Raw genomic sequence first — 13769 nt, 5'->3', positions numbered from 1 at the left:
ACACATTCAAAGAGCACATCACACACCTGAGCATATCAACCCAGAACCACCTAGATTTTTAAGGAAAAAAAATCCTTTGACCACTTAGGCAAAAATAAATATAAGAAAGTTAGATCACCACCCAAACTGCCAGCAATGCTTTATACCAGGAAAAAAGAAAAAAGCAATTGTTACATATTTAAGATACTCAAGAAAAGAAAGCACAAGCCAAAAATTTTATATCCAGCAAAACTGACCTTGGATATAAAGGGCACAAACAATTATCAACATCCAAGGATTTAGACAATATTGTTTCCATGATCTTCAAGATAACTTTAAACAATCAAAATGACTACAGAGACTTCAACATACACACTGGTAGTGAACAATACAAATAAAGTTACTTGCAGAACTAAGGTCGAATGAAGATTAAAAGGGAGAGTTTTGTAATGGCTATTTATTATAATGTAGATACAACTTTTAAAAACCAGGGGTGAGAGGGGAAAGCAAACAAAAACATGTTCTCAGTAATTATACTGGTGGTGGTTGTACTGTAATTCTGAAACATGTTTGTGTAATGTGGGATTAACAAGTGATATTGGGATATTTAAATTCTATCATTCCCACATCCTTCAAAACTAAGATTTTTGGTGTGAAAGAAAGGTCACAAAGATGTAGTACAAAAGAGGTTTAAAAAAAAAAAGTTAAGTAAAAATGCTATTGTTGCTTGAATCAGAATGAATTCCTAAGATATCTTAAATATATGTATTTAAAAAAAATATATATATAAAACAAGTCCACCTATATTTTGTATAGTTCATATATTTACTGTTAAATGAATAATAAACAATATGTTGATGCGTATAGTGAATACATATTTACTGTACTATGTATTTCCTTGCTCTGTTCATTGAAGATGCCTAAAAACAAGACAAACATAGCAACAATGAGTATCTCCAGGGTCCAGGTTGATATCTTGAAATACCATTTCTACTAAAAGAAAAAGCAGAGTTTCTTAAAGAAATGGCCATTTCAGCTGTGGATATAAAATATACAGGATGAACCTGGAATATCTTGCTATAACAGATACTAAGGAAACTATCCCAGACTATACGGGTACAGACAGAGTTACTAGATGGTCCAGCAATTCTACTCCTGGGTATATATTCAAGAGAAACCAAAACATGTATCTACACAAAAACATACATAAATGTTCATAGTAGCGATATAACAGCCAAAAAGTAGAAACAACCCAAATGTCCACTAACTGATAAATGTATATACAAAATGTGGTATAATGGTAGTTAGCAAGAAAAATAAATGAAGTACTGATACATGCTACAACACAGATGAACCTTGAAAATATTATGTACTAAGTGAAAGAGGCCAGTCACAAAGGACCACACATTGAATGATTCCATTTATAGGGACTGTCCAGAATAGGCTGGTTGGAAGACTGGGAAGAGATGGCTAAAGGATGTGGGATTTCTTCTTGGGGTGATACGGATTTCTAAAATTGATGTACAACTTTGTGAATGTACGCAAAAACCACTGAACTGTACACTTTCAAAGGATGAAATATATGGTATGTGAATTTTATCTCAACAAAGGTGGTAAATATAGGGCAAGAATCAAGTATTTATTCTGCCTTTCCTATATGAACTTGTACCACCGGATGTCCAAATAGTGATGAATCACAACATTTCACTATACAAACATTCCAATTAATAAATGAAGAAGAAATAACAGAATTAAAGTATCACAATGAATAAAAGGATCTAGGCATTGAATATCAACAGCTGCTAACACCACAAAAAGACAACCAGACATTAGGTGCCTGCTGATTAAAGAATATAACATCACCTGTAGTCCTGCCAAAGGGATCTAACATGAGTCTGATCAAATTTCTGGATCCAACTGGCAATTTGCAGGGAATACACCAACAAAGGAACATAATAAACTGCACCATGAATATACAGTTAGCAAAACCCAGACAAGTGGAAACTCTACAGGTATAATGTCCTAGGTCTTTCAACAGATAAAATTTAAGTAAAAGAAAGGGATAGAGGGGAAACCTGTACCTTGAGAGATTTAAGAAACCTATCAAATCTTTAATAATGGGAAAGGATAGAACAGTTTTTCTATCCCTTTGTGGAGGGAAGGAAAGGGTTGACATTGGGATGGAGAACATGAAGGCACTTCTGGGGTAGTTAGCAAAGTTCCCTTGTTTGATTTGAGTGGTAGTTACAAAGTTGTTTACCTTATAATACTTCACTATGCTATATATTTAGTGGTTTTACATGTTTGTGTTTCATTTTATAACAATTAAAAAAACCCACTTCCTCTGCGCTTCCACTGTTGGGGGGCTTGGGTTCGACCCCTGGTCGGGGAACTAAGATCTTGCATGCCACGTGGCATGGCCAAAAAAACTCAACCAACCAAACAAAAAACACAAAGAAACCCACTTCATTTCATATATGCACAGTTACACTACAGCACTAAAGAATACCAAATAGATGAAATAGAACAGGAGGTGAACAGGACCCAAAGGATAAGGTCAGAGAATCAAACAGAAGTGAAAGAGTGGAGTTATCTGGGGAATGGCTTATGAAGAGTTGGAACTTCAGCTCAGTCTCACCACGTGACAGGTCAGGATCACATGAAAAGTGAAGGGAAAGCACCACATGGAAAAATAGGGGTGCACAATGCATAAATCCTAAGATTGATGTATGGCTGAAGGAGGAATTGGGGCCTAACTCAAAAGAGGACTTCACTGGATTTCACCCAATGAGAAAAGCAAAATCTGAGAGTATTTTCATTATTCACTTGTATACTCATCTCCTCCTTAGAAATCACTGGCATCGATAATTAGTGTGCCCTATTTCTGAAACACATTAGGAACATTTCTTAAGCACATTAGACACAAGCGAGAACTGCAGCATGTGATCAGGCTAGGGATCTAGGTTCAAATGCCAATCACATACGGCTACTTTCTGGACAAGTAACTTAGTAATTGCATCTGTTTCCTCAGGAGGAGAATACTTCAGCTGCCATAAGTAAAATGCCTATTACATAGTGGAATCTTTTTAAAAAATAAATTTATTTATTTTATTTCTTTATTTTTGGCTGCATTGGGTTTTTGTTGCCGCGCACGGGCTTTCTCTAGTTGCAGCGAGCGGGGACTACTCTTTGTTGCAGTGTGTGGGCTTCTCATTGCAGTGGCTTCTCTTGTTGCAGAGCACGGGCTCTAGGTGCACGGGCTTCAGTTGTGGCATGCGGGCTCAGTAGTTGTGACTCATGGGCTCTAGAGTGCAGGCTCAGTAGTTATGGCGCACAGGCTTAGTTGCTCTCCAGCACATGGTATCTTCCTGGACCAGGGCTCGAACCCATGTCCCCTGCATGGGCAGGCGGATTCTTAGCCACTGTGCCACCAGGGAAGCCCTACAGAGTGGGATCTTAATAAATTTTCATCCACACAATTTATAGTTGAAAAGGAATTTAGAAATCATATAGTCTAATAATCTCAAATTTACAATCTAGGAAACGTGTTTGGTCAGTACATATGATTTTGAACATAAAAGATACAGAATACGTCCATTATTGCAGAAAGTTCTACTGGACAGCCCTACAGTATTTCCCAGTAGCATTAATGGATTTTGAACATAAGATTATTCTTCGACTAATTGCTTTATTAAATTAAAAGGCAGAAGCATAAATGAGCTATAATATAAACAACCACTCAGATTTCAAAGACATTTTACTTTAGTAGGTAAAAGAATGAAACATGCTGATTTAACTTCTACAAAACGGCCAGTGTACAGTCATCTCTCAGTAGCCACAGGCGGGGGATTGGTTCTAGGACCCCTCCACATTTACCGAAATCCATGGATACTCAAGCCTCTTAATATAAAATGGCATAGTAATGGCATATATCCTACGCACATCCTTACTTATACTTCAAGTCATCTCTAGATTACTTATAATACCTAATACAATGCAAATGCTATGTAAATAGTTACTGGTGTGGGGTAATACAAGTTTTGCTTTTTGTAAATGAATTTTTTCCCAAATATTTTTGATCTGCAGTTGGTTGAATCCACAGATGCAGAACCCACAGACATGGAGGGCTGACTGTATAACAGTTTATGAGACACAAGGGAAACATCAAAATTTAAACGAACAGTCTTCAACTTTAGCAGGCATCAGTATCACCTGGGAAGCTTGTTAAGGGAGAGGATCCCAGGTCCCATCACAAATATTCTGATTACATACGTCTAAGGTACAGCCCACGAAAGCATATTTTAGAGGAGCATCCTGATAATTCTCATGCCGAGCGTTGGTGAATCACAACTGGCACATCACAAAAGCTTTACACATCAACTGCTTTTAGTGAAAAATTTCAGGGCTATGAAAAGACTCCTAGTAACAGATACTTGAGGCAGAAATACTGATAACTGCATGAACAATGGAGTCTAGATCTGGGTGCGATTTTTAGCTTTTGTCACTCAGCTGGTGTGTGACTTCAGACGAAGTGTTTAACCTTTATGATTCTTTTCTTCCTTATCTGGGGTAAGAAAGAGAATATCAACCTTAAGTAAATGTTTAGGAACCACATACCAAAATAAACCTAACAAGGAAAAACAAACGCCAAAACCCAAGAATCTCTTCCCATGAAATCAGTAAATAAATATAGGTAGACATTTATCTCCAGATAAACATAAAGGTAATGAAATAAAGCAAAATTAAAGGCTGGTAGATTTGAGTAACAAAAAAATTTATGTCAAAACCCACCATAGGGCTTCCCTGGTGGTGCAGTGGTTGAGAGTCAGCCTGCCGATGCAGGGGACACGGGTTCGTGCCCCGGTCCGGGAAGATCCCACATGCTATGGAGCGGCTAGGCCCGTGAGCCATGGCCGCTGAGCCTGCGCGTCTGGGGCCTGTGCTCCGCAACGGGAGAGGCCATAACAGTGAGAGGCCCGCGTACCGCAAAAAACAAAACAAAAAACCCCCCAAAAAACCCCACCATAAACAAAATTAGAAGCCAAACTACTAAAATATCTTCTAATATTGTAAGATTCATAACAAACTCAAGTAAGAGGCTAAAAAACACATTAGTACTTAACAGAAAAGCAACATTAACAAGCTAAATTTAAACTTTAAATTTTAGAAATACCAAAAAGTTTCCCTAAAGCCCCCAATTAGAAAAAGATTACAAATGTGATCTTTGTTCTTATGGTCCTTGAAGAATTATAGATAAATAGGCTATTTCTTACTAGAACAGATAAAATTCACCAAACACTCAAAATTAATCTAGTGATGATAACATAGCTTTTAGTCTCACTTCTTAACTCTTTAGGTTTACCCATGGTTTTTTCAGCCTCAGCACTACTGACATTTTGTACCAGGTAACTTTTTGTTTTGCAGGAATATCCTATGCATTGTAGAATGTTTAGCAGCATCCCCGGCTTCTGTCCACCAGATGCCAGTAGTACCCCTTTCCCATCTGTGACAACCAAAAATATCTCTAAACATTGTAAAATGTCCCTTGGTGGACAAAGCTGCCTCTGGTTGAGATCCACTGGGTCAATCTATACTATCCTTTTCTGGTGCCATATTAAAAATTACTTCTCCAGAAACAGCCACATCTAACCCCAACTAGGACCAGTCCAATTCCGTCTGTTCTCATATTGCTGTTGTGTGCTGGATCTAAGAACTGTGAAAAAAGCAAACAAAAACCCTTTTCTGTGCTGAAAAAAATACACACATATATGCTTGCACAAGCAAAAACTATTTCTGAAAGGGCACACAGAAACTGTGCACAGCAAATGCTGTAGGGCAGGGGGCTTAGATACCTGGATGGGAGGGAGGTTTATCATATCCCTTTATCTACTGTTTTCATTTACCATGTGTCTGTTAGTTTTCAATAATAAAACATTTAAAATGTGTCTATGTGGGGAGGATGAATATAGAGGAAAATGTAGAAGAATTCACTCAACAGACCTGTGAGCAAGAAGATTTGATACATTCTATTAACAAACTATTGCCAAATATCAACTTTATGTGAGGTAATGGTGAGTACAGCCAAAAAAGAAAGGAAACAACCCCCCCCCCCGTCCTTTTGGGGCAGGGGGGTTACATTTAACTTTATCTAGATTCCTATGTTTGAGAGAAATTTAGGGTTTTCACAATATAAATTTAAACAAAATCCTTAACTAACCAAATTGCCCAAAATGTTATTCTTTCACAAGTAGCAATTGTTTATGACAATTTTATGAGCAATTTGAGTATAAATAAGCAACAGTTGGTGTAAACTGAATGAAATCTACCATTAAAAAATCTTGAATAAATTTCTATGCAAAGACTTAATAAAAATTAGAATGGGAGAACATTTTATTATCGGACAAAGAACAGGGATTGTGGGCACTTTTCTAGAGAGAAAAAAGAATGGTTTTCCTTTAAATCACTTAAGTCTTTACAGGGGAAAAAAGGAATGCAAAAAGAAAATCTTTAAATTTTCAAACGGTATCTACTAGTCAAGAACCAAGTCAACTGAGAAAGATTAAGACTGCAAGCAAAAAGTGGTAATCAAATTTTAGCACAAGCAAATACAAGTTCCTTTATGCATATCAGCTGACTAATCTTAGATGTATTAAGTGAAACTCAGATATGACATAGATGGTGCATTCTTAGATGTCATCATAGTCAAAAATCATTAGTTCTGAATACTGCCCTTAACTTACTGTGTACTCTTGAGACCTTAAACAAAGCTACATTTAAATTTTGGCATACTATAATGTTTCAATTGCTGGAGCTCAAAAAAGAGGCAACAGAACTAAAGAAAGAGAAGATTAAAATGATCACATGAATTGGAGAGAGATATGAGACTAGACCATGACCAACAAAAATACTAAGAGTGTGTTTTTTACAACCTCATCTTAAGAGAACTCTGAAGACTTGGAATTAATATAAGAAACAAATGCATCATAACTTGACTAACAAAACTAATGAACAGAGTTTCTAGGAAAAGCTGGGTCAATATCTATTCTACGACTGACACTGGGAGGGTGCTCTCCCACAGTACATACTTTGTGGAGGCACTGCTGGTTCCAGGGCTCTTTTATATACTTCATTAGATTTATCTTGAGCTTGATCCAGCAAGGCCATTCTTCAATTACTAATCTCAATTACATAAACCTCACTGCATCCAGTGAGCAAAGGATAGATTTATTTAATTAGGTTACATATAAAAGTCATTTCCTGCTGGTAGCCATCCAACCTTCTAAAAAGAGAAAGTAACAATGATAAAAGACAGCTCTGTTGACACTAACTTTTAACACAAGACCAACTTGACCTTTAGGGGATTTTTTTACTTTTAAATTTGTTAATGTGAAAAAATAAAATAAAGCCACATAAATATTTTTAAATATTTTAACATAATGAATGCATATTTATTATAAAACTAGATATATGTTGTTACTAGCATCTTTAAATTGAAGCTTGTTATACGGTTTAATTTACCGAATGGTGTTCAATTTACTTAGTGGTGGAGACTCATGCTTTTTTAAAGTCTACCATGACATTCCATTATAACCTTGTAAGAAAAATTTTCCCAGTGATGTCAGGGAGTATGAATTTGAAAGTGACTCACATTCAATTTGAGACCACCCCCTTCACCCTAAAAGAATAGGGAAAAAAAAAGATAAAAGAGTGAGGCTGTGCAATTGATGCAAGTGTACCAACACAAATAAATATTAAAACCACTTTTGATAAAATAGCAAAGGTAAAAAAGACAATGGTTACATATGAAGGGTGCAATTTACTTCTCAAAACAGAAATTAGCATCAGATTTCAATTATTCCTCCTAATAACGACTCAATGTAAAACACTGAAGTCTGCCTTTATACACACAGAAGACAGAAAGTAGGGTCATAAAAATGAATACTCTGGCTTTCTTATTAAATGATGGCATTTAAATAAAATCATAAGAGTTAGAATGCAAGTGACCTGGGCTTCACCAGTCAACTTAAAGTTACAGCTGTGAATTTTGGCTGTTAAGTAAGGTTTTGCTTTAAAGCACACCAACCAGGCCATAGAGACAAATTATGAAAGACGGAGGGTTCAAAAGGAGAAGTGTAGTCTTGAGGTGAAATCACTACTGAAGTAGAAAAGTAAGCAAATAGGACATCTGTAGCCACATCAAGAATTTCCAGAACTATTTTGATTTGTGATTCCTACCAGAATATTCCAGGGCTATTTAAGGGAAGCCATACTTATATTAGTATTCATCAGTTCACTACTGCCTTAGGAGACAATTTAAATAAAAATGTATTTCTCTCAATCTAAATGTTATACCAAAAAGGCTTCCTCTCTCTTCCATAACACTATCACTGACCTAAGTTCTGTGTACAAGAAATAACTGGGAAAATATAAACAGCAAGAATCAAACAGATTTAAAAGATGAAAAGTAGAAGCAGTGGAGACTGCAAGAGACCAAAATGTATACTGTTTAATATAAACCTATATGCCAATCTGATAAACCAAATCAGATTTATGATCAGAAGAGATTAAAATAGGAATCAATCTAAACTATGAAGCTTTTCATTCCAACTAAAAAAAAGGACCTTTTCAAAGACTGTTTTCTTAAAAGGTTCTAATGACAATCCACAAATTGCATAAAGTCTTCCAGGGTCAACTTTTCCACACTCTTTTCAGAATAGCATTCTATAAATAGCTGTGAGCAAAAAATATGGTGAGAAATAAGGTAGAGCTAAATATTTCTAAACAATATGCAATTTCCTTTGATAACAGGTACAACACAGTATTCGTGTTTCTCTGAAAAGAACAGACACCGAAGTGCCGTTTTCATAACTTAAAATGAAAATTTCAACTAAATGCCACTACTCAGCTTGTCAAAATTTACAGAATATGTTCCAAATCAGTACTTTAGTATTGGAAGGTAAGATTTACTTCAAACTAATTGTACATACACAGACACACCTCTGACATAGTATTTCTGAAGCAAGACACCATTCAAGCCACCAAAAATTTAAGTAGACAACTAATGCTAAAATGTGATAAACAAGAACGTTTTACAACTTAAATTGTGTTAGCAAATGAAATATTTCTGCTAAACATTTAACTCTTTCAAAGGGTCATTTGAAAACAATGTTACAATTAAACTAAGCCCAATTCACAGTATTTGAAGCAATATGAGTCCAATACAATTAAGATGTACAACAAAATGACTGGGTTTTCGACAATTACACTGTACCTATAAATTGTTCAAATGTTGAGTGTAAAATTTAAATGAATACCAATGTAATAAATACTCTTTGAGAAGAGAAATGCTTCTGATTTATCTCTTAGCTCAAAAGACCTGGCAGAGCCTGACACAGCGCCTGGCAGCTTGTCAACACAAATTAAAAAACCAACCAACCAACCAGAAACCCCACATTTGAAGCAAAATGTTTACCACGCGATTCACCTTCACTGTTAACTTAGAACATTAAATACAATAGTAAAATCCACGACCAACTTTTTTCTGCGTATGATTATATATTAAAATTTGGTTGTTTCAAAAACAGATTAGTAAAACAGTACTTACATTTCTATTGAATTTGGTGAAAGAATGGTGCATGTAAAACCTGTGCATATAAACAATCGCAGTGTTTATTGTAAGCTGAGAGCTGGAAAGTTAATATTTAGGAAATATCGGAGAAAAACAAGATCTCTTTTCCAAAACTATTTTGAAGGAAAATTCCCGATCTACGGTTCTTTTCCAAGGCCCCCGTTCACTCAAAACCAATCCCCAAACTGTAATAATAAGGAACTAAATACCCACAGGATGGTGGCGTGGGGGCTGGCGGATGGAAAAGGCTCCCCACCGAATAAATAGCCGGAATAATAACAAACGCCGACCATTCCACTCCAATACTGCTATTAAGCGAGCCCAGGAAGGATTTATCAATGGCTACGACTAAACCCAAAATCAAACCAGTTGAAACGCGCGCGCGCACCCATGCAAAACCATGCCAGGAACAGAAAGACGTCCCGTGCGCTCCCAAGGTACATGAGAACCGCCATCAAACCGGCGATGAGAGCGGGGAAAGGCTGCAGACAACACTTACGCCTTTCAGCATCTCCCTCCTAGCTCTCAACCCCTTCTCGGACTAGAAGTAGAAGCAGCCGCCTCTTTTCTGCGATAATCCCTAAGATTTCCCTCTCGCCCGGGCGGCACTTCCATCCCCCGCCGTCACCACGCGCGGCCCCTAACAGATTACACAACGCAGCCTCCCGGCCCGCGTTCACCGGACTCCCTTTCTCCTCCCCTCCTCCGCCGCCGGCCGCTCGGAGCCTCCAGGACCCTAGCTTGTCTTCCCTTACGGTGCGGCCGAGGCCCAGGAAAGACCGAGGCGGCGGCGCCATGTTCGCGGGGCACCAGGCCCGGCGACCGGGCGAGTAGTGAGGGGGACAGGGCGTGAGAGGCGCAGGGCCAAAAATAGGGAAGGATACACATTGAGACGCTGTCCCATGTCCTGGATGAGGTTGGCCGCCTGCTGGCGGTACGAGAGCTCTTTATCCGCCTCCACTCCGCAGCGGCGGCTCGGCGTGTTCTCCAGCTGTTCCCGAGTAAAGAACCAGCGAGAAGAAGCTCCACGGCCGGACGCCATGACACTTCCTCCTCCGCCCGCTCCCTCACCCACCCCCCGCCCCTCCCGGCTCGCGGACACCCAGCCAAGGCCGCGCGACCCCGCCCCACTCCGCTCGCCGTAGATCACGCACCACCCTTTTTCACCACCGCCACCGCCCGTGCGCGTGCGCGGGGGCCGCCCTACCGGCTCGCCCTAGTCTTTTGCTTTCTTTTTCCGGCCCGGGCCTCGCTCTCGCGCACGGGACCACAATGCTCCGCGCCTCTTGTCATTTGGAGGCGCCCAAAGGTGGGGGTAGGCTGGAAGGGAAAGGTCAGCGCGGTGCATGCCGGGCCTAGGATTGGCTGGGAGAAGGGCGGGGAGGAGAGGCGAGAAGAGGCTGGTTTCGTGTCGGGTGGCGAGAGACGCGGGCGGGCGGCTGCGCCGTGGGGCCTGGGCGTGGGCTCTGAAATCCCGGCTGGTTCTTGGGCCGGGAGTCTGGCGGTGCTTTAAAAAGCAGAAGAACCTTCCTCTGTCGCAGTCGCGCGCCATATCCTCCATTCTCCTCTAGCGTCGGTCTGCGCAGTCTCGTAGGCTCCCGACTCCGGAGTCCCCGAGGGACAGCCTCCGCCCAGCGGGCGGCTCTGGGAAGGACCTACCTGGGAAAGGGTGCATAAGAAATGCTTCCCCCCTCCCCCCCCCCGCACCCGCCTACGTTTGTGCCGCACTTTATTTTTTCCTACATTATCTTGTTTGAATCCTACGACCACGCAGGCCGTGGGTTTATTTTTTTAATTGCTTGCCAAAGGTTATCTGATTAGCAACCAGAGGAGCTGAATTTCTAAACTAGGTTTGGAGTCCCTATCTGTAGTGTGTTTTCAAATCAGTCAGTTTGAAAGAGAAGGTTAAAGAGAAGCAGATAGTGTAAAAGGAACTGAGTTTAAAAGTTATCAGTGTTTAATATGGTAACACCGCACATATCTATTGATTAACTCTTTATCCTGTCCCTGCAAGAAATTTTGCAGACTGGGAGTCGGTGGGCCTCTGGCTCTGAGCCAACGCCTAATGTGTGTGAATAAAGTTGCTAACTTTTAAATTTTAGCTATTTGCCAAAGATACAGCGTATAGGAAGACATACTTTTTTGTTTGCATTGTTATATCAGGATTCCTTTTTAAATTAACTTTTATTGGAGTATAGTTGCTTTACGATGTTGTGTTAGTTTCTGCTGTACAGCAAAGTGAATCAGCTATAAGTATACGTATATCCCGTCTTTTTTGGATTTCCTTCCCATTTAGGATACCACAGAGCATTGAGTAGAGTTCCCTGTGCTCTACAGTAGGTTCTCATTAGTTATCTATTTTATACATAGTAGTGTATACATGCAGGAAGTCATACTTCGAAAGGCAATAAATACTACTTTTCATTGAGTTCTTGATTATATCTCCAGGCTTTTGTCATTGTTTCGGGGCTGCTCAATGTACTGATATACCTTGGCTCTGCCTGCCCCCGTCAGGCCACAGTGTTGAGCTGTTGATTTGGTAGGCAGCTATCGTGAACATTGTCTAACTTCTTACCTACCTTGCCTCACATCTTAGGCTGCTTAGAGGTTCCAGGATAGATTGACTTAAAGCAGCATTTTAGAAGTGTCTACCTCCAACGCTCATTCATGATAAAAGCTCCGACAAACTAGGAATAGAGGAGAACTTCTTCAACTTGATGAAGAACGTTTATAAAAACCTTACAGCATACTTAATGGTGAGAAACTAGAAGCTTTCCTGCTAAGGCATGGATGTCCCCTGTCACTGCTCCTTTCAACGTTGTATTATAAGTCTTATAAGAAAAGGAAATCAAAGCTAAGCAGATTGGGAAGAAAGAAATAAAACTGACTTTGTTCATGGATAACATAATTGTTCATGTAGAAAATCTCAGAGTACTAAAAAAACTGGAACAGTAAGTGGCTATAGCAGGATTATAATATACAAGAGTGAATTGCTTTCCTGTATACCAGCAACGTATAATTGAAATTTGCGGTTAAAAACATAATACCATTTACAAAAAGTAATACTTAGGTATGAATCTAAAATATGTACAGGATCTGTATACAGAAAACAACAAAACTCTGATTAAGGAAATCAAAGTAGATATAAGTGGAAGGATATTCTGGGTTCATGGATTCGAAGATTTAATATCATTAGATGTCAGTTCTTCCCAACTTGATCTGTAGATTCAAATGCAATCCCAATAAAAAAATTTAGAAAGTTATTTTGTAGATATGTGCAAATCGATTCTAAAGTTTATATGGAAAGGTGAAAGACCCAGAATAGCCAACACAATACCAGAGAAGCTGAACTGACTTTATCCGACCTCAAAGCTACAGTACCAAAGACAGCGTTTGCTGGCAAAAGAATAGACATACATCAGTGGAACAGAATAGGGAGCCTGGGAATAGATCCACACAAATATGGTCAACTGATCTTTGACAAAGGAGCAAAGGTAATTCAATTGAGAAAAGATAGTCTTTTCAACAAATAGTGCTGGAACACCTGGACATGTGTATGGAAAAAAAAATTGAGACACAGATCTCACAACTTTCACAAAAATTAACTCTAAGTAGATCATATCCCTAAATGTAAAATGCAGAACTTTAAAATCTCTGGAAGATAACATAGGAGAAAATGGAGGTGACTGTGTGTGGCAATGAGGTTTTTTTAAAATTTTTATTGGAGTATAGCTGATTCACAGTGCTGTGTTAGCTTCAGGTGTATAGCAAAGTGAATCAGTCATACATATATCCACTCTTTTTTAAGATTCTTTCCCCATATAGGCCGTTACAGAATTGAGCAGAGTTCCCTGTGCTGTACAGCAGGTCCCCACTAGTCATCTATTCTGTATATAGTAGTGTGCATATGTCAATCCCAGCTCATCCCTCCCCCACCCCACTTGTCCCCAGGCAACCCTAAGTTTGTTTTCCACATCTGTGACTCTACTTCTGTTATGTAAGTAAGGTCACTTGTACCCTTTTCTTAGATTCCACATATAAGTGATATCATATGATATTTGTCTTTCTGTGTCTGACTTAAATTCACTCAGTATAACAATCTCTAGGTCCATCCATGTTGCAGCAAATGGCATTATTTTGTTCTTTTATATTGCTGAGTAAT

General features: G+C 39.1%; 1 protein-coding gene across 6 annotated transcripts in view; it reads right to left on the bottom strand.

The window, feature by feature from the left end:
• Positions 1-10649, bottom strand: part of CCNT2 (cyclin T2) — a gene marked incomplete at both ends in the record, with an annotated part of 44449 nt that extends 33800 nt beyond the window's left edge. For 4 of the 6 annotated variants that reach the window (XM_079710267.1, XM_079710266.1, XM_079710268.1 and 1 more), the window contains 2 exons: positions 9584-9665; positions 10492-10649. In XM_079710267.1, the coding sequence (XP_079566393.1) occupies positions 9584-9665; positions 10492-10649 (240 nt within the window). Of the gene's footprint in view, positions 1-7627; positions 7655-9583; positions 9666-10491 lie in introns of all 6 variants that reach the window. The other 2 variants (XM_079710270.1, XM_079710269.1) reach the window with 1 other exon arrangement.
• Between the last annotated feature and the right edge of the window lie 3120 nt (positions 10650-13769).

The sequence above is a fragment of the Hyperoodon ampullatus genome, assembly GCF_949752795.1.
Source record: "Hyperoodon ampullatus genome assembly, chromosome: 8".
In the NCBI taxonomy this organism is placed as follows: domain Eukaryota; kingdom Metazoa; phylum Chordata; class Mammalia; order Artiodactyla; family Ziphiidae; genus Hyperoodon; species Hyperoodon ampullatus.
This window is presented reverse-complemented; position numbering and strand designations above follow the sequence as displayed.